This window comes from Trachypithecus francoisi, unplaced genomic scaffold, assembly GCF_009764315.1.
Source record: "Trachypithecus francoisi isolate TF-2019V2 unplaced genomic scaffold, Tfra_2.0 Lachesis_group0, whole genome shotgun sequence".
Lineage (NCBI taxonomy): Eukaryota > Metazoa > Chordata > Mammalia > Primates > Cercopithecidae > Trachypithecus > Trachypithecus francoisi.
Window position 1 is genome coordinate 20,759,083 of NW_022681453.1, and position 21,786 is coordinate 20,780,868.

Below are 21,786 nucleotides of genomic sequence, written 5' to 3' on the forward strand. Positions count from 1 at the left end.
TCTCCCTTTGGGCTCCCGCAGCACCTGGTTATTTTCTGGGGGGCAGTTACCACCACAGGCATTGTGTCTGCCATGGTGCCCAGTGTGCCCACAGTACTCAGTCAGGGCCTGGTCCAAGCTGGAAAGCACTTGCTGGATGAAAGAGTGAAGAGCATGGGCCTATTTCCAACTGTCACAGAGAACACCTGCCCTGCAGGTGCTGGCAGGGCCAGAAAATCAACTGTGACTCCTCCGCTGTTGCACAAATTCAGCAGCCAGTCCAGGGGGTCATGTCCCACAGGGTGAGCTTGGGGTGGCACACCTCTCTCATCCCTGTATGACAGGGCTAGCCCCACAGCAAACCCCCCTGAGCCGCTCTCAGGTCACACAGCCCTGGCCTGAGCCCCCTGGAACAACCTTTACAAAGCGACTCTGCCTGAGATGCCTATCTGCCAAGGAGGCTCGACGGGGAGGCAGCAAAGCAGCAGGGAGCGTTTCTGTGCTGCTGATGACCCCTCTCACCCAGCCTGCACTTTAACCCTTTTAGAAAGACCCATTGAGCAAATACCCTCTTCTAGCTCAAGAGCTGCAAAAGGACGCTTCCCTGATGATCTGGTGTTTTTTTTAGCAAGCAAATGAGCTGCTTTACCTTGGCTTCCAGGAAGCTCACAGCAAAGCCTTGTGCTCCGTCACTGCTGCAGCTTCCCCTACCCTGATGTCCCTGAGTTCACAATCCTGCTTGGCTCTTTTATCCTTACACTCGTAGATTTTGGTTTTATTCTCTTTAAGCTTTTTATTGGTGAGCCATAGACTCATATCCTTTTTTCAGAAGTAGGTGGGGTAACAGTAATTTTTGTTTCTTCTCTGAGACAGGGTCCTGCTCTGTTGCCCAGGCTGGAATGCAGTGGCACCATCACGGCTCTCTGCAGCCATGACCTCCCAGGCTCAAGCAATCCTCCAACCTCAGTCTCCCAAGTAGCTAGGACTACAGGCATGTACCACCATGCCAGCTAATTTTTGTATTTTTTGTAGAGATGGGGTTTCATCATGTTGCCCGGGTTGGTCTCAAATTCCTGGACTCAATCAATCCTCCCGCCTTGGCCTCTCAAAGTGCTGGGATTACAGATGTGAGCCACTACACCCAGCCGTAAATTTTTTAAAGTATACGTTGCCCATACAGGAACTGGTGGAATCTTTGGGGTGCCTAACTCTGGGGCAAGAACAGGGAAGGAGACCCTCAACAGCACAGGATTTAGAGTTGGGACCCAGATCAGCCCCATTAGACAAGAGGTTCCTGGGAACAGGCCTATTTCCCTGCTGCACCTGGGGCTTCGCCTCTGTGTCTCCTTCGAAGACCCAGTGCTTCCTTACAAAACAATGAGCAGACAGGTCTGCTCCTCAGCACAGCTGTGAAAATCAAACTGTGTAAAGCAAATCCCATTGCAGAGAGGTCCAAAAGCTCACTGAGAAAGTTTAGGAGTTGGACTAGAAAGAATTCCAACCCCGTTCACTCTTTTTTTTTTTGTAGTCAAAATTGAACCTCTGCTCCTGGAGAATGCTCCCAGTCCTGGGCCCCTAGCTGGGGGTGGGAGTGACATCTCAAATGGGTGGTTGGAGCTCAGTTTCCTTGTTTGTAAAGTGAAGCGGCTGGACTGAAAGCTCAGCATGGGTCCTCCTGGCCATGGCCCTTGAGAGCTGACAGTGGAAGCTTCCGTGTTCCATGATGCTAAAGGTTCAGGATGCAAGGCTGAGGCCCTAGGGTTTGGCCACATGGAACCAGAGACACCCACTTCCCAGGCTCACACCACCTTTCTTTATTTGTAATGAGTGGGACTTTTTCTCCCCATGGTGGTCCAGGCCCCAGAAGCGGCCCTGCAGTTGTAAGGGGGCAGCCAAGTGTACAGGCTGGACACAGCTCCTTCCATCAGAACTACAGCTCCACAGACCAGCAGGAAATCTCCACTCCCGGGGGCCCCTCCTGGTAATCCAGCCTGCGCTCTCTGAAATGGAAAGACAGACAGACAGATAGGCATGTGGTCAGCAAATCTCAGGTGTGGTGGGAAAGGAGGGAGACAGCTGGGGACAGGAACATGGAGGGTAGGGAGTCCTGGGGTCCCTCTAGAATTCCCTCCAGCACAGGCGAACAAGGCCCAGTCACTCAGAGCACTACCCTAGAGAAGTCAGTATGTGAGGTCTCCAGGGTTTGGGGCTCTGGGAGTTCAGGGTGTGGACAGGGAGAGGTTCCTACCGTCCCCAACCAACCCCAGGGATCTCAGGGCCCATGTATTTTCTGTGGGTCTGAGAAGGCCATCCATCTTTTGTGGGGTCACTGAAAAGCTGGCTTAGACATGTCTACAGCATCAACCTTCCACCGGACTGTGTCTAGTTCCTGGGCAAGGACAGGAGTGGGGCCCTGGAGAGCCTGGCTCCTGGCCTCCCAGTCCCCACCCCACCCCAGCCGGGCTCAGCGGTCTGCTTGTGCCGAGTCACCTGGTGGCAGAGTAGTCACTGCCCTGAACCCTCAGCGTGCGTCTACTGTCATCTGACGCTGCTGGAGATTCCCACAGCACCTCCTGGTAAAACTGGCCTGAGATACAAAGGGTGGGTCAGTAAGGGTGAGAGACAGAGGGAGCCTGGGAGGCGCGTGCAGGGGAGGGCACCGCCTGTTCCCGGGCACAGCTGGTTTCTGAGGAAGGCCAGGCACAGTACCAAGGGACCCGCCAACATGGCTGGAGAAGCGGCCAGTGTCACGCAGAAGCAGCCGGAGCCCCTCCCCACGGCCATCCCAGGACAACAGGCCGATGGTCACTTTGTCTGGGTCACTGAGCAGCAGGAGGCCCGTCTTGTCCATGGTCATCTTCAGGCTGTGGAAAGACCCAGCGTCTTGAGCGGGAAGGTAGAGATGCGTGCTCGGAGCCTCAGCAGTCAGGGTGGGGAGCGGGCTGGGCTTCCCCTCTTGTCCAGGAAGTCATGGAGTGGTCTTGGGTAGGAAGGCCCTTAAATCTTCTGGGTTTCCGTTTCCTCATTGGTAAAATAGGACCAAAGTTAACCTAATGATGTCTGGTTTCCCCAGCACTTCTTTTCTTTCTCTTTTTTGTGGGGGCAGGGACAGGGTCTCACTCTGTCCCCCAGGCTGCAGTGCAGCGGTGTGATCTCAGCACACTGCAGCCTGTGCTTCCTCGGCTCAAGTGATTCTCCCACCTCTGCCTCTCAAGTAGCTGGTACTGCAGGTACATGCCACCATGCCCAGCTAATTTTTTTTATTTTTAAGAGACACAGGGTTTCACCACGTTGCCCAGGCTGGTCTCGAACTCCTGAGCTGAAGCAATCTGCCAGCCTCAGCCTCCCAAGGTGCTGGAATTACAGGCGTGAGCCACCGCGCTGGCCTCTGGTTTTCTTAAATTCACTTTCTCATAAATTAGTTTTATATGATTGAAGGAGTTTCTCTGATGCATCCACTGTATCCCTTTTGTTCTGCAGCTGGTGCACTCTCTTTGGATGACTCGTGTTTGATCAGGTGTTTAATGTCTAAAGGGTAGGCCTCTTCTCATTCTGTCTCCTCATTTTTTTAGTTAAAATAGCCCTTGAAATTCTTGCCTTTTTGGTGTTCTCATGAATGTTAGGTTCCTTTAAGCATGTTGAATAAGACCCTGCTGTTACTCAGAGGTTATTTTAAACAATTTTCCCTAAACATACACTGTCCTGTTGTTGCAATTCAATCTAAAAGATGTGGGTTTTTTTTTTTTTTTTTTTTGAGACAGTCTCGCTCTGTCACCCAGGCTGGAGTGCAGTGGCATGATCTCAGCTCACTGCAACCTCCACCTCCTGGGTTCAAGCGATTCTCCTGTTCAAGCGATTCTCCTGCCTCAGCCTCCTGAGTAGCTGCGATTACAGGCATGCGCCGCCACCACACCCGGCTAATTTTTGTATTTTTAGTAGAGACAGTGTTTCGCCATGTTGGCCAAGTTGGTCTCCAATTCCTGACCTTAGGTGATCCACCTGCCTCGGCCTCCCAAAGTGCTGGGATTACAGGCATGAGCCACTGCGCCCAGCCTATTTTTCTTTTTTCTTTTTTTTGAGATGGAGTCTCGCTCTGTTGCCCAGGCTTGAATACAGTGGAGTGATCTCCACTCACTGTAAGTTCTGTCCCCCAGGTTCATGCCATTCTCCTGCCCAGCTAATTTTTTTGTATATTTAGTAGAGACAGGGTTTCACAGTGTTCGCCAGGTTGGTCTCAATCTCCTGACCTTGTGATCCTCCCGCCTCAGCCTCCCAAAGTGCTGGGATTACAGGTGTGAGCCACGGCACCCGGCCACCTATTCTTCTTTATGTCTTCTGTAGCTCATGAAAGTATTTGGACTTTCTCTCCCCATAATTAATAGGATTTTACTTCTATTTCATTTTCTAGGCATAAAAATGCTATTGATTTTAGTGAATCTACCAGATAGCAAGGAATTTTAGATTTTTTTTTTTCTTTTTTCTTTTGGGGACAGGGTCTTACTCTGTCGCCCAGGCTGGAGTGCAGTGGTATTAACTTAGCTTACTACAACCTCCGTCTCCCAGGTTCAAGCAATTCTCAGCCTCCTGAGTAGCTGGGATTACAGGTGCCCACCACCACACCTGGCTAGTTTTTGTATTTTTAGTAGAGACGGGGTTTCACTATGTTGGCCAGGCTGGTCTCAAACTCCTGGCCTTAAGTGATCCACCCACCTCGGCCTCACAGAGTGTTGGGATTACACTTGTGTTGGGTGGCATGAGCCACCGTGCCTGGCCAACTTTTAGATCTTTTATTTTTGAGATGGAGTCTCACTCTGTCGCCCAGGCTGGAGTGCAATGGCATGATCTCGGCTCACTGTAACCTCCGCCTCCCGGGTTCAAGTGATTCTCCTGTCTCGGCCTCCCAAGTAGCTAGGATTACAGGTGCATGCTGCCATGCCTGGCTAATTTTTTATATTTTAGTAGAGATGGGGTTTCACCGTGTTTCCCAGGCTGGTCTCAAACTCCTGAGCTCAGGCAATCCACCCACCTCAGCCTCCCAAAGTGCTGGGATTATAGGCGTGAGCCACCACACCGGGCCTAGATCTTTTATGAAATTGGGAAGGTTTTTGGGTGAGCCCTTGGATTAGCTGGGTGTGCACTCATCTGTCAAATGCAAGGGAGTTCCCGAGGAGGGCTGGGTGAGGCAGGGCTGGACAGGGCTCTCCACACTTGGAAAAGGGTGAGCTATGACACAGGCTGGGGGCTCGGAGGCCACTGCCCACGGAGGACCAGGGCCTCAGCCCTTCCCCGAGGCCCCTCGTGATCTGCAAAACTGGAAGACTGTCCCTGGAAGGCCACTGTGAAGCAGTGAGCTCTCCCACCCAGAAGAAGTGGCCTTCTGCCTCCATTATTCACCAGCTGCTCAGTATTTGAGGCCACTGACTTGTGTCTCCTTAGCAAAGCTCCAAGGATATGCTAAAGACAATGCTGGTAACCTGCTGTCAACAGTGCTCTCTAGCTTCTCACTACTGGCATCAGAATATCATGTCACTACGTAGACAGCGCCATCCTGTGGGGTGCCTGGGGGCCACTGCATCATCTGATGGCAAAGTGCTCCCAACTACACTCTCTCATTGGGTTCTCCCCTCAGCCTTCTGACTCTGGGCCAGGATAATTAGTACTGGTTATTAGTGAAGTAACTGAGGCTCAGAGGGACTAAGCTGCCTGCCCAGGGTCATAAAGGATTAGCAGCAGAGCTAGCTCCAAACCACACTGTCTCCTGCATGGGATAGTGACCTGGGTTAGGTCCCCAGGACAACTCCTCAGTGCCCTCTGGAACTGCAGGGGTATATGGCAGGGCTCTTGTCTCTTTGCACCTTCTGTGAGTGTAGCCGCTCCATTCTCAGGTCCATGGCCTCAGGCCACCTGCTGGTACCATCATCAGCCACTGTAGCCTGAAAGGGCAACTCCTGGCCCCGGGCTCCAGCCTGGGCCTTACCCGGGCATCACTGAGAACAGCGTCTCCTTCCACTTGTACGCAGAGCTTCTTCGGTTCCGAGTTACCACCACGTGTTCAGGGGATGCGTGAACCCGGACCGGAGGATTCTTGAAGGTCACTTCGATCCGTGAGAACCCAGCCTTCTCCCTCTCATACTGGCCAGTCACCTCAACCCCTGGGAAGACCAGACCAGAGACGTCAAAGTTGGGCCCCAGCCAGGGCTGACACCGACCTGCACAGGGAGTCCTCCCTGATCACAGCCCCTGGAGTTCCGCAGCAGCCCCCTCCCTTATCAGGAGGGGCGTCCCTTTCTCAGCACTCCTTCACACTGGGGGCTGGCTCCCACAATCTCTCCACTCACCCCTGGTGTCTATGGCTTTGGAGGGGCCCCTAAATCCTCAGCGATGGCCACCCTCAGGTAAGGCCTTTGAGAATTAACTTGTCTCCAGTCAACAAGCCTTCAGAACGCCCTACGGAGCGCCTGGCCCTGAGCTAGATGCCGCAGCCAAGGGTAAGATGGAGAATCGGTGCTCCCTGCCCTCAGGAAAGACACTCCCAGGGCTGAGTGGGGAAGTGGGAGACCACATGTATCCGAGGAATGAGAAAGCCATGGATGTCCTTTGGCTTTGAGCGGGGCTGGGCGGTGGGGGGGTGAGCATCGCTGAGTGGAGTGTGTCTCCATGTCTGGTTCAGGATTGAAGGGGCAGGGCCCAGCCAGCACCCCGGTCTCTTCCTGCCATTCTCATCCACACCTTCTAGGGTCTCATCTTTTGGGGCTCTGTATCTGCAGGCACTAACTCCTCCATGTGGAACATCCTCGTGCTGGTCTCTGTGTGCCCGCCAGGGCCCTGCCATCCCTATGTGACCCCAGGAAGCTCCCTGGACCCTTGCCCCACCCTGGCTCCTCCTTTAGGCTCACCTCCACATGGCTGCCATGCTTATCTGTGCCTAGGCCACCCACACCTGCACACAAGGTGCCCAGTGGAAAGTTCCTGGGGTGGCTGTGTGAGTGTGTGCCCATGCCAGGGGTTGGAGGCAGGACCACGCTATGATCTGGGAGGGGCCTGCATGGGGCCAGCCTGCATGCACTGTGTGTGTCTCTGTGGGCAGGTGGTGGGTGTGTGTCAGTGGTGTCTGGGTCTCTCTGGGTGTGCCCCCTCTCACCTTGCTCAGGGTCTGAGAGCAGGTTCATTGGCCCCTGGTGGTGTCTGGGGTCCACACAGAGCTGCTCCACGCTTTGCCCAGGCAGTGGCAGGATGGCGGAGGGAGCCTGTATGGGGGCTGGGACAGCCGGGGCACGGCTCCTGGAGCAGGAAGGGCAGGCTGGGGGCAAGGATGCGGAAGGGGGCCAACGGGGCTGGGAACTTACCTGGGGTTTGGGCTGTCACGGTTGTTTCTAAAAGAAGAAAAAGTCTGGGTTTAGGCAGCCCCTTCCTAAGGAGTGGGAGGTTGAGGGAAGGAGTAGTGACTAGGTGTGGCCGGGTTCCCTCTCTACTTCAACATCAAGACGCTCACGTGACAGGTCACTCCCCTCCCAGGATCCCCCTGTTAGGACAGGGCCTCTGGCCTTGGGGGCACCTTTGATTTTGGTATTCATGACATGAGACACAGCTGGATCAGGATTTGAGGTGGCTGGTGGTGCTGAAGCAGGCATCAGGGCAGGAACATCAGGAAACAGAAAGGGAGCAAGGAGACCGTCAGGAGGCAAGCAACCAGCGGCACAGCCACCGCTGCCACCAAGCTCCAGCCCCCCATCCTGCCACACATACGCTCCACCTAGAATGGCCTTTGTTACGGGAGATTTTCAAACAGAAGGGCATGCTGTCAGGGATAGGTCCAGCCTGGCTCTGCAGCTGCGTTCGAGTGCAGATTTGGGGATCAGAAACAGTTCAAGGGACCTCTGTTGACTTTCTGAACGGAGGAAGCCCTCCCTTCCTAGAAGGTTTCCTCATGAGTCAGCCTCTAGAGTATAGTGGATCCTACTCAGTGAAAGTAAAGGACAGGTGAAGTCCTGCCTTGGGGAGGGGAGGCCTGATGTCCGTACAAGTGGTAGTGGGGAGAGGGGCCTTTAGAGGGAGAAAACTGGCAAGGACTGCTCCAAAGAGCGCTGTGATGTGCACACTTGGCCAGTCTCTGCCCCTCTTAGGGCCTAGGGTCCCCTCTGAACAAGGAGTGTGGGAGAGGCTGCTCCGTCACAGCCTGTGGTCTGACAACCTCAGGGCAGCTGAAGGACCTGGGAGAGCTCGCACCTGAGATGAGACGCTGAGGACTGGGCATGGGGCAGCTGCAGAGAGCTGGGAAGGTGAGGACAGCCTCCTTAGGAAATGCACTCCCACCCCGGCCCCAGTAAATGATCCCAGGTTGAACTGACCCACAATGACTTCACATCGTGCCCTCATCAGCCATCCCTGGCCTGGCCTGTGGTGCGTGCTTTACCCCACCCCCCTCTGTGGGGCAAGCTGAAGGACCACCATGAGGAAACTGAGGTTCTCACAGGACCGGAAGGCAGCTTACAGACGGCCAGACGGTGGAAGGGGCGGAGAGCAGCACGGTCAGGAGCAAAAGGAGGTCCTGAGCGTCCAAACTGCACCGGGCTGAGAACCCCGGGTCCGAAATTCAACAGGGAGCCAGCAGCTCCAGCTTTGGAGAAGTTGACAGATGCAGTCTTCTCTCAGGTGGGGTGTGGGTCCTCACAGCCAGGGCTTGAGATCCACCCACGAGTGGGTGCAGAGAGGGCAACTACGTCCCCTCTCCCCACACCCGGCCAACTCAGGGAGCCTCTCCCCCCACAGCTGGGAGATAATCAATGCTGGAACAATAATGGACCCCCCTCGAACTCCGCCCCCCCCGGGGATGTGGCAGAAACCCTCAAACTACCTTGTCTATTCAATCCTCTTCTTGGAGAAAACGAAGCCTCTGTGTGGTCAAGTCCTAATCAGATACAACTGAACTGAGGCCGAGGGCTGTCACCAGCCAGAGGAGCTGGGCAAGGCACTCCCTCCATAGCCAGGACCCAGCCCCATCTGTCAATCTCCCCTCCCCCAACCTCCTACTTTTTCACCTGGTTTTGGCATTTTTGCTCCCTGGAGATAATATCTGATGAAAGTGGAACCTGGAAATCAGTGGGACATGGGTTTGCATCTTGCACCCACCTTCCTGTGGCCCCACTTGGATGGGGACTGTATTCCTAGTGCTGGGGACAGGGCCTGAAGAGCAGCCAATATTTGAATGCACAGGTGACTAAATGCACCAGCGTGCTGGGTCAGACTATGCTGCCTCCTGGCAGCAGGGCTGGGCTGGAGAGGCCTGGGCAGACCTGGGCCCTGGCCAGCAACCTCACAGGGCTGGTGCCCTGGACCCTGTGTTAGCAGACCACCACCCAGCACAGCCTTTGAGGATGTTCGCTGCTTACCTGAGGGGACATTCCTGTTTCTACTTTCTGGATGAAACAAAGAGAGAGAGAGACAGACAGACAGACAGAGACACAGACAGACACTGTCAGGGTGGTTTTCATCAATTCGAAGCGCTTGTGTTTTATCTTGCTACACAATCCTGGACTATATCGTAGGTGCAATGAATTTGGGGAGATAGGAGACCCGGCTTCACTTTCCTCATCAGTGAATAGGCTGAATCTCCCAGGGGGAGTCTGTTGGGGACACGGTTGGGGTCTTGGTCAGGATGCAGGGAAGAGCTGGGAGAATGCTGGGTCCAAACTCTGCTACCTGGGAGGCTGAGATCTCAACCCCACACCCACCGCCTTCCACGGGCTTCTCAGCAACTTGAGATTGCTCTTGGTCTTCGGGTTTGGTGACTACCATAGATGTGAGAGGCGTGACAAAGCTGTAGGCAAGCGACAAATTCAGCGCTCGGGTCCGGAGGGCCTGCTGATCAGCGTCAGATGCAGAGACACTGTAGGTGAAGGACATCAGAGCTCAGGAGGTCCCTGAATTCGGAAACAGATTTTCCATCCAGCCCCTTCTAGGGAGGTCCCTCTGGGAGCATCTGGAGCTTGGACATGATACCAAGCCCCCGTCTCTCCACGCTTAGGTGCTGTCCCGTGCCACCGGTGCCTGCCCCTACCGACAGGCTTAGGGAGGTGCTGATGCACTCACGTTTGCTCCAGCAGCTGCTGGATAGTCAGGTATGCCCACAGCCTCTCCATGAAGTTGTGGAAGATATACTTGGGGCTCTGGAACTCCGCCTCCTGCTCTGCCACGCTGGACTCGGTTTGAAAAGTGATGTCCTGTGTAGGCTGCAAAGAGGGGCCCAGCCAGGGCAGGAACAGTGAGGGCCGGACATCTGCATCTGGCCTGGCACTTCCGAGCTCTTCCATGATTGGAGCTGGGGCAGGTCCCACACACTGACTGTGGGGACTGCATTTCCTTTGAGTGGGGGTAAGGAGGGGGCTTAGGGGTGCAAGGGGCTCAGTCACAGAGCATACAGGGATGAGATGGAGGTGAAGATAAAAGGTAACAAAGTAGCCCAGGTGCAACAAGGCAGGCACGGTACCAGGACTCAGATCAGCCAAACCTCTGGAAGAAAGGGATGGGAACCTCAGGCCAGTGTGGAAACAGCAGCAGGTGGCCGGGCGCGGTGGCTCAAGCCGGTAATCCCAGCACTTTGGGAGGCCGAGACAGGCGGATCACGAGGTCAGGATATCGAGACCATCCTAGCTAACACGGTGAAACCCCGTCTCTACTAAAAAAAATACAAAAAACTAGCCGGGCGACGTGGCGGGCGCCTGTAGTCCCAGCTACTCGGAGGCTGAGGCAGGAGAATGGTGTGAACCCGGGAGGCGGAGCTTGCAGTGAGCTGAGATCCGGCCACTGCACTCCAGCCTGGGCAACAGAGCGAGACTCTGTCTCAAAAAAAAAAAAAAAAAAAGAAACAGCAACAGGAAGGATTTGCAAGTGAAGTGTGGAGCAGGAAGGGTTCCTAGCTATAGCCTGCCCTTACCCCAAAGGTGGGGGAAAGGGACAGGAAGGGAAGGACCTTCCCGGGGCTCACAGGCAGAGTTGAGAACAGAAGGCAGATGTCGTGGCTCCGGGTCTGGGGCTCCATCCACCCCAACGGCTGTCCCTGTGGAAGCAGGCCCCTCTGCGGCTGGCCACTGTGGGACCATGACAGGGAAGCGTGCACCCAAGCTCTGTGTGAACCTGCTCCCTCCTCCCTCAGGGAGGGGCCTGTGGTCTCAGACTGACCCAGCTTGCTGCCTGGGAAATGGGCTCCTAAGGCAGAGGAATCCCAGGCCTCTCCCACCAGAGCTCCCCGAGTGGCCAAGAGACCTTTTCACAATGTGGATCAGACCTCTGCCTCTACTCCCACTGGAACAGCCTGTCTCACCCTGGCTGGCTTTCCACAGCTTCGGCACACACAGGCAACCTGCATGGATTCTGCCCCATCCACACATACAGCTACTTAATTGATATTTTTCCTTAAATGAACTTTAAGTAGGCTAACAATTTTTACTTGGCTTTATACCCATAAAATCTTGGATCTGGGCCGGGCGCAGTGGCTCACGCCTGTAATCCCAGCACTTTGGGAGGCCAAGGTGGGCAGATCACAAGGTCAGGAGATCGAGACCATCCTGGCTAACATGGTGAAGCCCCATCCCTACTAAAAATACAAAAAATTAGCCGGGCGTGGTGGTGGGCGCCTGTAGTCCCAGCTACATGGGAGGCTGAGGCAGAAGAATGGCATGAACCTGGGAGGTGGAGCTTGCAGTGAGCCGAGATTGCACCACTGCACTCCAGCCTGGATGACAGAGCGAGACTCTGTCTCAAAAAAAAAAAAAAAAAAAAAAAGAAAGAAAAAAAAGAAAACTTAGGTCTGAGGTTCAGGTCATATTTTTCAGAATACACATTAAAATAAGTAAATAACTACTAAAACAAAGCCATGTCTGTCTGTGAACTCCCTGAATCACCTTGGGTTCTGCACTGTGGGAATCCACGGCCTCCAATCTAAATCAGCTGCGGACATGTATGGAGTGCTGACACTGGACATCAATCACAGTGGCTTTATGAGGGGGGCAGTGACTTATTCCCATGTTTACATAGGAGGAAACTGCGGTACATGGAGATTAAGTGACTTCTCCATGTCTCCCATCTGGGAAGTGGCAGAGCTGGGTTTGAAGTCAGGCAGGGTGGCCACACAGCTTGTACCAACAGTCATGACACTTGGGGACTTGTCCTGAGACAAGGCCATGGGCCCCCAACGCCCACTGCTATTCTCTTCACACACACTGCCCTCATGCCACAGGGGCTTGACATATTCCTCCATTGCCCCATCTGGACTCTTCCCACCTCCTACTTATCCCTTAGTCTCTGCTGGGCTTCCTCCAGGAAACCCTCCCTGATCTCCAGGCCAGGCTGGGGCTCCTACTGCTGCTCCCCTGAGTCCGGGGTTAGATCCCAGCCTGTAGCTCGTTTGTGTGATGATATGTCCTTGGGCTGTCTCTCCCGTGAGGGCACGGAGGGGTCAACCTCATTCACTGCTGCACCCCAGGGCCTGAAGAAGGCCCTGCCGCAGGGCTGGTGCTCAGTTTCTCTTTGTGGAATGACAGGGGGTCCCTGGAAGGAGGCAGGGAAGGCTGGGCAAGGACAGGGTGCCACGTAGCAAGCTGGGCTCTTGGCCCGGTTGCAGTGGGGCCCAGGGCAAGCTGTCTGCCCTGCCTGGAGCTCAGTCTGCTCATCTGTGAAATAGGAACAGCCCTCCCCTGTCCAACTGCAACCTGAGAGGGCTGGTACCAGGACAGGAGGGGATGACAACTAGGGAGGAATCCCTGCCCTCACCTGTGCTCACAGGTGCACACACCAGTTGCCGAGGGCCTGTATGTGCTGGGCACAGCACAGGTGGTCTCATGAGAATCACTCCATTTTCTCATTGAATCCTTGCCATGCCCCTGTGTCATCCACAGGCAGCAGAGGGGAAAGCTGGAGCGGGGCAGGTCTGGGATTGGAGCCCAGCCCCTCCGGATGCAGAGATGGAGGCTGCCCTTCCCCTCCAGGGTGGCTTTGGCCACACTCACCAGCTTCCCACTGACTGTGGCTGTGAGCACATCAGGCCCCTGGTCCTGGAGCTTCCCAGCCACCACCATCTCTGAGCCCTTGAAGAGGAGCCGGAAGTTGTTCTGAGTGATCTCCTCCACGGCATTGCTTGGGTACTCGAAGGTCACTGCTGTCAGCAGTGGATTGGCCACTTCCTGGTAGAAGTCCTGCAGAGTTGGGGGTGTCATAAAAGCCAGGCTGGGTCTGCCCACTTCTCTGTGCAGCCCACCTGGGGCATGCTGGCACCTGGAGCTGCAGGGCAGAGTCCGAGTCCTCATGGATGCGCCGGGCCAGGCCACCGTTGTCCAGTGCCAGCTTCTCTAGGAAGGCATAGCTGACGTCGAAGCCGAAGCCCAAGCAGAAGAGGCTGTACTGGCCACTTACAGCTTCCCGCACGTTTTTCTGGATGTTCCTGGGGTTAGTCTCCCCTGGACCCAGGGGTTTGGGATGAGGGTGAGAAAACAGCGATTTGCTCGATGAATAGCTCTGGAACCTCAGAGCTGAGGGGCCTCAGTAACCCCCTCTCCCTGCCCAGGTCCCACAGCAAGCCCAGGTGCAGCCCCAGCCGCCTCCCCATGCAGCGTGTCCTGGAGTCGTGGGCAGGGCCCTCACCCACGGTGGGGTCGCCATCGGTGAGCAGGATGATGAGCGAGACGCTCCTGTCGGGCAGCCGCTCCTCCTGGTTGCTGCTGTCCAGCAACTGCACAGCCATCAGCATCGCATCATTGATGTTGGTCCCTGAGGAGCACGCACTCTCAAGCTGGCCCCCAGCCAGGAGCCCTGGAAGCCCCCACCCTGCAGGGCCACAGAAGAACTTACCTCCCAGGGCCTGGATGCTGGCAGCAAAGCTCCTGGCCTTGTTCACGTTCTCGGCTGAGGCTGGCACCAGTGATGGTCTCCACTGAGTTGCTTCTGTACTGAAGACGATGAGGTTGAACTGGTCTCTGGGGCTGAGGTCATCTAGGATCTTGATTAGGGCTTCCCGGGTCTGGTCAGGGAGAGGAAATACTGCCTCAGAAGGGCTCCCTGAGGGCGCGTGTGCCCTTGGGCTGGCATCCTTGGACTCCTGTCTCAGGCGTGAGGTCATGGTATCGGCTCTAGGAACAGGGGCTGCCATAGGCTCTGGCCAACCTTGGCTCCTGAGAGCCACCCGCCCCACGGCGCCAAAAGGTGAAGGAAGGGGGTCTGCCTGTCGGACCACAGCTGACAGCATGAAGGGCCTGGGAGTTCTCAGGGCCCTGTCCTGGACCACAGGACCTACCTGTTGGATTTTCCTGCCACTCATGGAGCCGCTCTTGTCAATGACAAAGACCACATTCTTGGGCATTGTGGTTAGGCCCTCGGGGGCAAAGTAGTGTACAAAGTAGCCATTCTCGATCTGTGACCAGAGTGAGACCCACCGAGGCCATCAGAGCTATGATCGTGCCCGATCCCCATTCAGCCCCCTTACCCCAAATTCTTGGGTTTCTGTGCTCTGTTCCAATCTCATTTCCATCCCACTGCTAACCTCCCCAAAACCTTGCCCTCTTCAGGGCTCAGATCAGCCCCTTTCTTGCAGAAGCCTTCCCTGCTCATGCATAGCCCACTAGAACTCTCCCTGCAACTTTTCCTTCTGTTTGTTTTAGTATTTCAGATGGCTTATACTAAAAAGTTCAGACATCATAAACCCGACAACCATCAAAAGAGGGAGGACTTCAAAACCATGGAGTAAAAGGGAAGTATAATAACAATGGCAGAAATGGCTGGGCGTGGTGAATCACGCCTGTAATTCCAGCACTTTGGGAGGCTTACGTGGGAGGATCACTTGAGCCCAGGAATTCAACACCAGCCTGGGCAACCTTGTCTCTACCAGAAAAAAAAAAAAATTAGCCAGGTATGGTGTTGCATGCCTGTAGTCCCAGCTACTAGGGAGGCTGAGGCAGGAGGATCTTTTGAACCTGGGAGTTTGAAGATGCAGTGAGCCATGATCGCACCCAAATACAACAACAATAATAATGCCAGAAACGAGTGTGAAAGAAACTACTGCAAATGTGTGTAAAACTGAGTTGTGAGCCCCCAGCAGCAGAGGCAAAGAGGGAAACGCCACAGGGCAGATCTTCTCAGAGACAAACCTTTTCTGCCTGGGAAAGTGAATCGTTTCAGGGACAACACAACTAAATCACGTGTTTTCTGTCTGTGCTGGTCCCTGGTGCACACTGCTAAGTAAGGGTGGTTCTTTTCCTCTTCTAAAACACCCAAGCTCAGGCCCTTGCGGGTGGACAGACCTCCAGGCTGCTCTGCTCTCGCCTGGAGTCCACCCACCTGAATGGTGCCCCCAGAGATGGCCCGGTCCACATCATAGCGGATGATGAGGTGGCCGTCCAGGACTGTTTCTTGCTGCTCTGGGGACTTTTGCTGCTGGGACAGCGTTGGCTTGAATCGGATATGAGCCTGGAGGAATAATCTGGGCTGAAGTTGGGAGGAACAGCAAAGCCAGGCCAACCACACCCTCTACCCAGTCCATATACTGGGAAATGAGAATTCCAGGATGTAGCCTTGGGTCCGTATTCCAGGGCACTTCCTTTCAGGCTGAGTTATTGATAGGCCGCTTTCACATACGGGAGGGGTGTGATGAGCGCCCTGTTCCTGGAGTTGTGCAAGCAGAGGCTGTTCCAGGATGTGTGCAGTCCAACCATCTCCTCCTCTCCACTTGGCCCCAGGACCCTCACATCAGTCTGTTCTCCAACCCCTTCCCAGACAGATCTCAGGGCTCATACGAGGACACCACAGTCCTTCTCTAGGCTTTGCCCTTCCCATCTGCCAAATGACAGCAAGGACGCAGAGATCTCAAGAGCCTCTCCAGCTCACACCTCACTGGACGGAGAGCCCATCCAGCTCTCTGGAAATCCAGGCTTATAGGGCTGGCCTGAAGGCAGGTTCCTTGGTACCCTTGCCTACTGACCACAACAGACCCACCTTGGTCTTATTCTGCGAGGTGGTGAGGGCGTCTACCAGCTGGTTGGTCATGAAGGTGCTCTCTGTCTCCAGGAAGCTGATGCCCTGGGGCTCGAAGATATGAATGTCCATCTGGAGGCAAGAGGTGGGTCCCTGGGTCAGCCAGGAGCCTGGGTTGGGGCTCACACGAGGCCCAGGGGCAAAAGGGGCCGTCCTCAGCAGGGCAAGGGTCATGCAGGAGGCATCCCCGGAAGAGGGAGCAGCAGGTACCTGCAGATGCTTGACCAGCTGCTGGGGCCGCACTTTCAGCAGCAGCTCATACACCCCCAGACACCGCTTGAGCAGTTCCTCATAGACCAGCTCAAAGGTGATCTTGGCATTGGGAGCCACACTGACAGACACCTGGAACTGCTCCATGTTTCTCCCGGTGGCCCTGGGGGAGAAGGGCATCAGGCCTGCACCTCCAGGACAGGTGGGGTAAGGCTGGTGGAGGTGGGGGCAGGGTTAAGGGCCAAAGGCAGGGTGGCCTATGTTTAGACCCTCTCTGCTGAAGCTGCCCCCTGCCAGCTCACTTGACGAGTCCAGCACTCTTTCCCTTGGCCACCGCTGCGCTGTACTGCGCCTGGGCTTCGGCCTTCTCCTTGATGATCCCTGGGTAGGTCACGCCATCGATGATCCTGGGGGCAGAAGGGTGGGAGTTGTTGAGAGCCTGGTGCGAGGGTCCCATTCCACTCCTGCCTCCTCCAGAGAGCCTTTCTGGACTTGGTGTGCCTCTTGACACAGTGACTCCTATCTTTGCCTGAGCCCAGGGCCATTTATTATGCACCTACTGCATACAAGACTCTGCACAGGGCACTCTGCAAAGTGCACCAGGCCTCTAGCTCCCAGAGGTGTGTACGGTAACAGTAAGCATTCATTTTATAGAAAGGACGAAGGGGAGGCTGCAGAGGGGCAGGGCCGGGCTAAGTCCTGCCTTCTCTCCACCTGTCCAGTCTGGCCCAACTGGCCCACATTCCCACCTGCCCCTTCCACTTCACGGACCATTCCAGGGGAACCAGCTCATCACCAGCAAGAGCTCTCTGAGTCACACTTGTTCCCAGCCCTGCGTGCAGCCATGTGGGGCCAGGACTGAGGAGGAAGGAGATGCAGGGCTGGAGGCTCTGAGCCCTTTCCGCCTACAGCAGTCTCCCCCTTCCCTCCCATAAGAGGCAGGCACCCTGCAGGTAGGCTGGCATATCTGGAAGGAGGTTTTGGACAACTGGTGGACGGGACTCCTGAGTGTGTGGACACACTCCTAGCAGCCATCCTTTGGGGGCTGAGAAAGAATGGCCCAGAACATTTCTCAGGGAGGAAAATGACTTCGCCAGAGCCTCCTTGTGGGGTAAGTAGGGATGTGCCTGGTCAACTTCACCTGCTCTATCTGTGGGTGGTATGGAAGTGTGGGAGTGTGTGGCAGCGGGCAGGAGGGGGAGCAGCCAGGATGTCAGGACTATGCGTCCCTCCTGCCTGATCTTCCTGGTCATAATTTAACTCCAGCCCCAGATGGGGCTGGTGAGTGGGCAGCAGCACTTCTCCTCCTGGGTAGGCAGTGCTTGATCTCTCCAGATGCCCAGCTGGGGCTCCTGGCCAGGTCAGGAAGCAGGGAACCTGCTCTCTGCTCCCCTAACTCATGCAGCAACAGGATCGGGGTCCAGAGAATGCAAGTGACAGTCCTGGGCTCTCAGCAGATGCAACGGGCCTGGACCTGGCAACTGCTGACCCTAGCATCCATGTCGAAGGCTGACACAGCCCATAGGCCTTGCACTGCAAGCTGGGCAGCACAGGCCTGGGCTCTGGGTTAGGAAAAGTAGGGGCTGCTGTGGAGTGAGGGATGCATGGGGCCTGAGGGAGGAGACCAGCCCCCACCGCAGTTTTCCAGAGGCCCCAGTGTGGACCCTGCATGAGAGACACTCCCTCTCTGCCCCACCATCGCCCTCTCTGTTTCTGGGAAAAGCCTTACTCTTGTCCTAAATCGCAGCTTTTCCTGGCAGCAAGGGACAGACAGCGTCCTGGTGCATTTAGTAAACATTACAAAACTGAGTTGGGAAGGGTAGGGGAGGGTGGCAGAGGACAAAGTAAGGACCACCACTGGCTCAGAGTTCAGAGACACCTCAGGCATCTCTCATGCAGCCTGAGCAAAATGTCCTCTGCAGGATCCCAGCTTGGGGCATAACTAGGAGAATCCTCCTCAAGCCACTCTCCACTGTGGGGAAGCCAAGGATCTAGGAGGTTTTCTGTACTTTGAGCTGGAATGTGTATCTTGGTGACTCCCTCTTGCCTGGTTTGGCCTCAGGAGGCCTCAAGTCTGTGCTCCTCAAAGGCAAAGCCACAAAGATGCTGTGGTTCTCTGCCTGCCACCTGGACAACACTTAGGGATGATGAATGGCTGGATGGAGGGAAGGACCGGGGTATCTTTGAGAATAAGTCCCTTGGCGAGTCCCTGTTCCCTGTGTGCCCCCCAGGTGCAGGGTGTACTCCTGAAGATGTACACCCTGGCATGCCTCACTTCAAGAAGAGGGTTTACTGGCACAGAGCAGATGGAGTCATAGCACTGTGGCGTGTGGAGAGGGGAGGAAGGTGGGAAGACACCTACATGGAGAAGTTGGTGATGAAGGCTTTCTTGGGCAGCTCCATCTGGAAGGTGGCCTCCTGCACAGTACTGGCCCTATTGACCACTCGGCTGGTGACGACCGTGTGGGCAAATCGGGATGAGACCCTGGAGTCCACGGTGAGGCTGTAGATGTCGATACCATTCTGGACCAGCAAAGAAGGGGAGTTGCAGGGTTTCAATGCCACCTCAGCTCAGGGTGACACTCTTCAAGAGTCGGCCCTGACTCTGGCTCCAGACCAAACCCTGGCCCCCAGTCTGACTAAGCCACTGACCAAGCCTCAGGCTGAACCCAGTGAGGCATCTCCTATGTGAACAGTTGTCTCAGGTAAGAGGTAGCTGTGTGCTTCATTCCCCACCCTATGGCACCACAGGGCAGGGGTCGCGTCCTTCTTGATCTATGGGGGCCCAGAGCGCCCCTTGGAGAACAAGCATGCAGGGAGTGGAGCTGGTGAAGCCAGGGCCAGTGTCTGGGAGGGCATCACACACTCAGCCTTTGGCAGGGGTGAGAGCCCTGGTGGGGTCAGGGAGCTTTGCACGCTGGCTTAGCTTTGCCCAGAAAAAGGGCAGTGACCAGGTCCTTTGATTTCTGGAGACTTTGGCCTCTGTGGCAACAGGAAAGCTCCCACCAGTCTCCTACCAGGAAGCCCTGGGAGCTGGGAGAATTCGGAGGTAGACTAGAGTCTGGTCTCTAAGAGTTGGGAATCTTCCTCTCTGCTCTGCAGTGGACCCTCCCCAACTCACCCCCTCTTCCGCAGGGCACTCCCTAGCATGTGCCATTTGCCTTGAGGCCTGTGTCCCCCGAGGAGGGGCACACGGGCACCTCTTACCTGCTTGTGTGCGACACGCTCACGTGCACCAGCTCTGCTCGGCTGCATGCGGCTACCTGAATGCAGTTTGGCACAGAGGTGCCAAGTGGCTTGTTTACGCGCTTGGGTATTTGCTCTGCAACAGGCACTGTCCTAAGCACTTAATAGATACAACGGGTTTGGTTTTCACAACCACTACTCTCTGAATAGGTTCTAGTATTACCCTGTTTTACAGATGAGGAAACTGAGACATAGACAGAATAAATCACTCCGCTGAGGTCACTTACTAGAAAGCGGTAGAACCAGGCTCGTAAAACTGTATTTCCTCATTTGCAAAATGGAAATGATTGGATTATCCCCTCTATTAGGTGGGAGAATACCAGTAAGGCCCTTGGGGTAGTGCCTGGCGGGAGGTCTGCACCATTTTTTGGCACACACACTGATGCACACGCACTCGCGCTGGACACACTCGCACATGCGGAGGCTCTTCCCTACTTCCCAGGCGTTCTCTCATCCCCCAGCTCACGCCACACCCATGGACACTGGCTACCTTTTGGGCGGTGGTGGTCTGGTGGATGGCCAGCAGTGAAAGCAGGACCAGAATTCTGCTGCAGGTACGGACAGGCCCTGGGGGCTTCATCATGGCTCCAGTGTCTGCCAGGAGGCTTCTGAACTTGAGAGCAAGTGGGGAATGGATTAGTAACTTGTTTGCTGCCCCACCCACATGGGGGCAGGTTCTGGGAAATTGGCATTTACAAGCCAAAAACCACAGTGGCCTCAGATAAGCAAATGACGAATGTCCCGTGGACCTTGGCTGGGGGCAGGAATGTATACTAAAGAAAGGTATGCTCAGGTTGGAGTGGGGGTAGGTGCCCCTTCTGAAAGGTGCGAAACCTTCACCAGGACCCTTCACACCAGGTATTCCACCAAGCTCTGCAGGGCTGGGAGGGAACTGACAGTGAAGATGTCAGTCTGCTCTCTGTGAAGTCCAGCCTGGGGAGAAACGGGGATGGTGGGGAAGACTAGGGCTACAGGGCTACCCTAGTGGCTTCCCGGAGGAAGGGGGCTTGGCCACCAGGTAAGTGTGACTGGCTGATGGGAGGGCCCAAAGGCATGGAGTGACGCTGGGAGGTGTCTGTGTGGGGCAAGATCTAGAGTCAGGACAGATACGCTGTATTTCTGGTGAGAGGTGCTGGCACGGGGCGCCTCCTTCTCTCTCCTGAGGTCCCAGGCTGCTGTTTGGGTGCCATTAATCTAGCCAGGGCTTTAGGTTCAACCCCAGCAAGGCTCCCAAAACAAGAATGGCAATTAGGCAATACAACTGAGTCATAAAGCTGCCACATCCTGCGGCACAGAGGTCTCCACATGGGGAGTTTATTGACAGGAGAGCATGGAACAGAAAACAGAGCTGACAGTGCCAGCAGCTCCGAGGGGTGACTAGGGTGGCGTCCGGTGGAGCGGAGGGAGCCCAGGAATTGCCGGTTGAGAGAGGACAGAATGCCATTGTCGTGAGTGGTGTGACGCTGCCACAGCCCAGACTCAGGGGAGCGCTGCCCAAGGGGCCGGGGTGGGTCCCGGCCTTACTAAAGTTGAAGCACTCTGCTCCTTGTAAAGTGGGATTGAGTGAGAACGTATTATGCTCTCTGGGTGCCGCTGGGGTTAGCGTTCCCTGGTGGCTCTGCAGAAGCCAGCTCCTGAATCTGTGTCCACACATGGGTAAAGATGAGTCATAAAAATGTGGCCAGGTGCCAAGTCCTGGATCGGGGAAGGACGGCTCCGTGACACCAGCTCTGAGGGGGCCACCTGCCTTGGGGACCTATGGGGGGTCTTGGGGCAGCCAGTGGCTTCCAGAGGCTGGGGAGGGTTTTCTCTACCAGTCCTGTCTCCATGAGAGGTACTGGCAGGCCTGGGGCAAGGGTGCCATAGACTGGAGCTATTTCTATAGCTGCAAAGACGACGCTCCCCTTCCTTAGCATGACTGGCCAGAAGCCTCGTCTCTGCGCCCGTCTCCACTGCTCACCTTTTTGGCTCTGGATATGATTGGGATTACACAGGGGAACACATTCCTTTCAGTGTCTGGGGAAAGAGTCTCCCCATGGGGTCCAGCAAGTAGGACCAGGCCCTTCCTCACAGCAGGTCTGCTCCCTTGGGGCACAGAGCATGGGCCCAGCCCAGACCCAGGGCTATATTAGGAGGCCATGCTGGCCGGGACTGTGGGAAAGGTTCTGGGCAGCCAGAACCTCCTGGGGCAGGAGGGCATCCCTAGCAGGCGTCAGCCCTGAGCCAGGCACCACAAGCCCAGACTCTGCCAGTCCAGCTCCAAGAGCAGCCACTGTCAGCCTGTCCATGGTCATAGCCTTGCCATCAAAACAGGACAGGCCTCTATGGGTCTTC

General features: G+C 55.5%; 1 protein-coding gene across 5 annotated transcripts; it reads right to left on the minus strand.

Moving 5' to 3' along the window:
• Positions 1-1,492: 1,492 nt before the first annotated feature.
• On the minus strand, positions 1,493-20,124 carry ITIH4 (inter-alpha-trypsin inhibitor heavy chain 4). Of its 5 annotated transcripts, none has more exons than XM_033210090.1 (24): positions 19,943-20,124; positions 18,569-18,729; positions 16,509-16,613; positions 16,207-16,369; positions 15,958-16,068; positions 15,304-15,432; positions 14,264-14,380; positions 13,822-13,990; positions 13,615-13,740; positions 13,249-13,430; positions 12,984-13,169; positions 10,069-10,208; positions 9,711-9,865; positions 9,369-9,395; positions 9,018-9,068; positions 8,834-8,887; positions 8,471-8,596; positions 7,535-7,597; positions 7,326-7,352; positions 7,121-7,237; positions 5,957-6,131; positions 2,689-2,843; positions 2,470-2,566; positions 1,493-1,979 (listed from the first exon to the last, which is right to left on the minus strand). In XM_033210090.1, exons 1-24 carry the CDS (start codon positions 20,033-20,035, stop codon positions 1,910-1,912), a joined length of 2,799 nt encoding a protein of 932 aa, XP_033065981.1. In that variant the 5' UTR covers positions 20,036-20,124; the 3' UTR covers positions 1,493-1,909. The 5 variants fall into 5 exon arrangements, with proteins under 5 accessions (XP_033065981.1, XP_033065986.1, XP_033065983.1 ...); XM_033210092.1 differs by having other exon boundaries at positions 1,776-1,979; positions 8,834-8,872; XM_033210094.1 differs by lacking the exon at positions 7,121-7,237 and having other exon boundaries at positions 1,776-1,979.
• Between the last annotated feature and the right edge of the window lie 1,662 nt (positions 20,125-21,786).

Coding starts and splice junctions, on each gene's coding strand:
- ITIH4 (XM_033210090.1), bottom strand. CDS start 20,035: ATGATGAAGCCCCCAGGGCCTGTCCGTACCTGCAGCAGAATTCTGGTC. Junction 14,381..15,303: donor TCTCTGGGGGCACCATTCAG/GTGGGTGGACTC, acceptor CTCTGGTCACAG/ATCGAGAATGGCTACTTTGT. Junction 9,396..9,710: donor TGAGAAGCCCGTGGAAGGCG/GTGGGTGTGGGG, acceptor TGTTTCATCCAG/AAAGTAGAAACAGGAATGTC.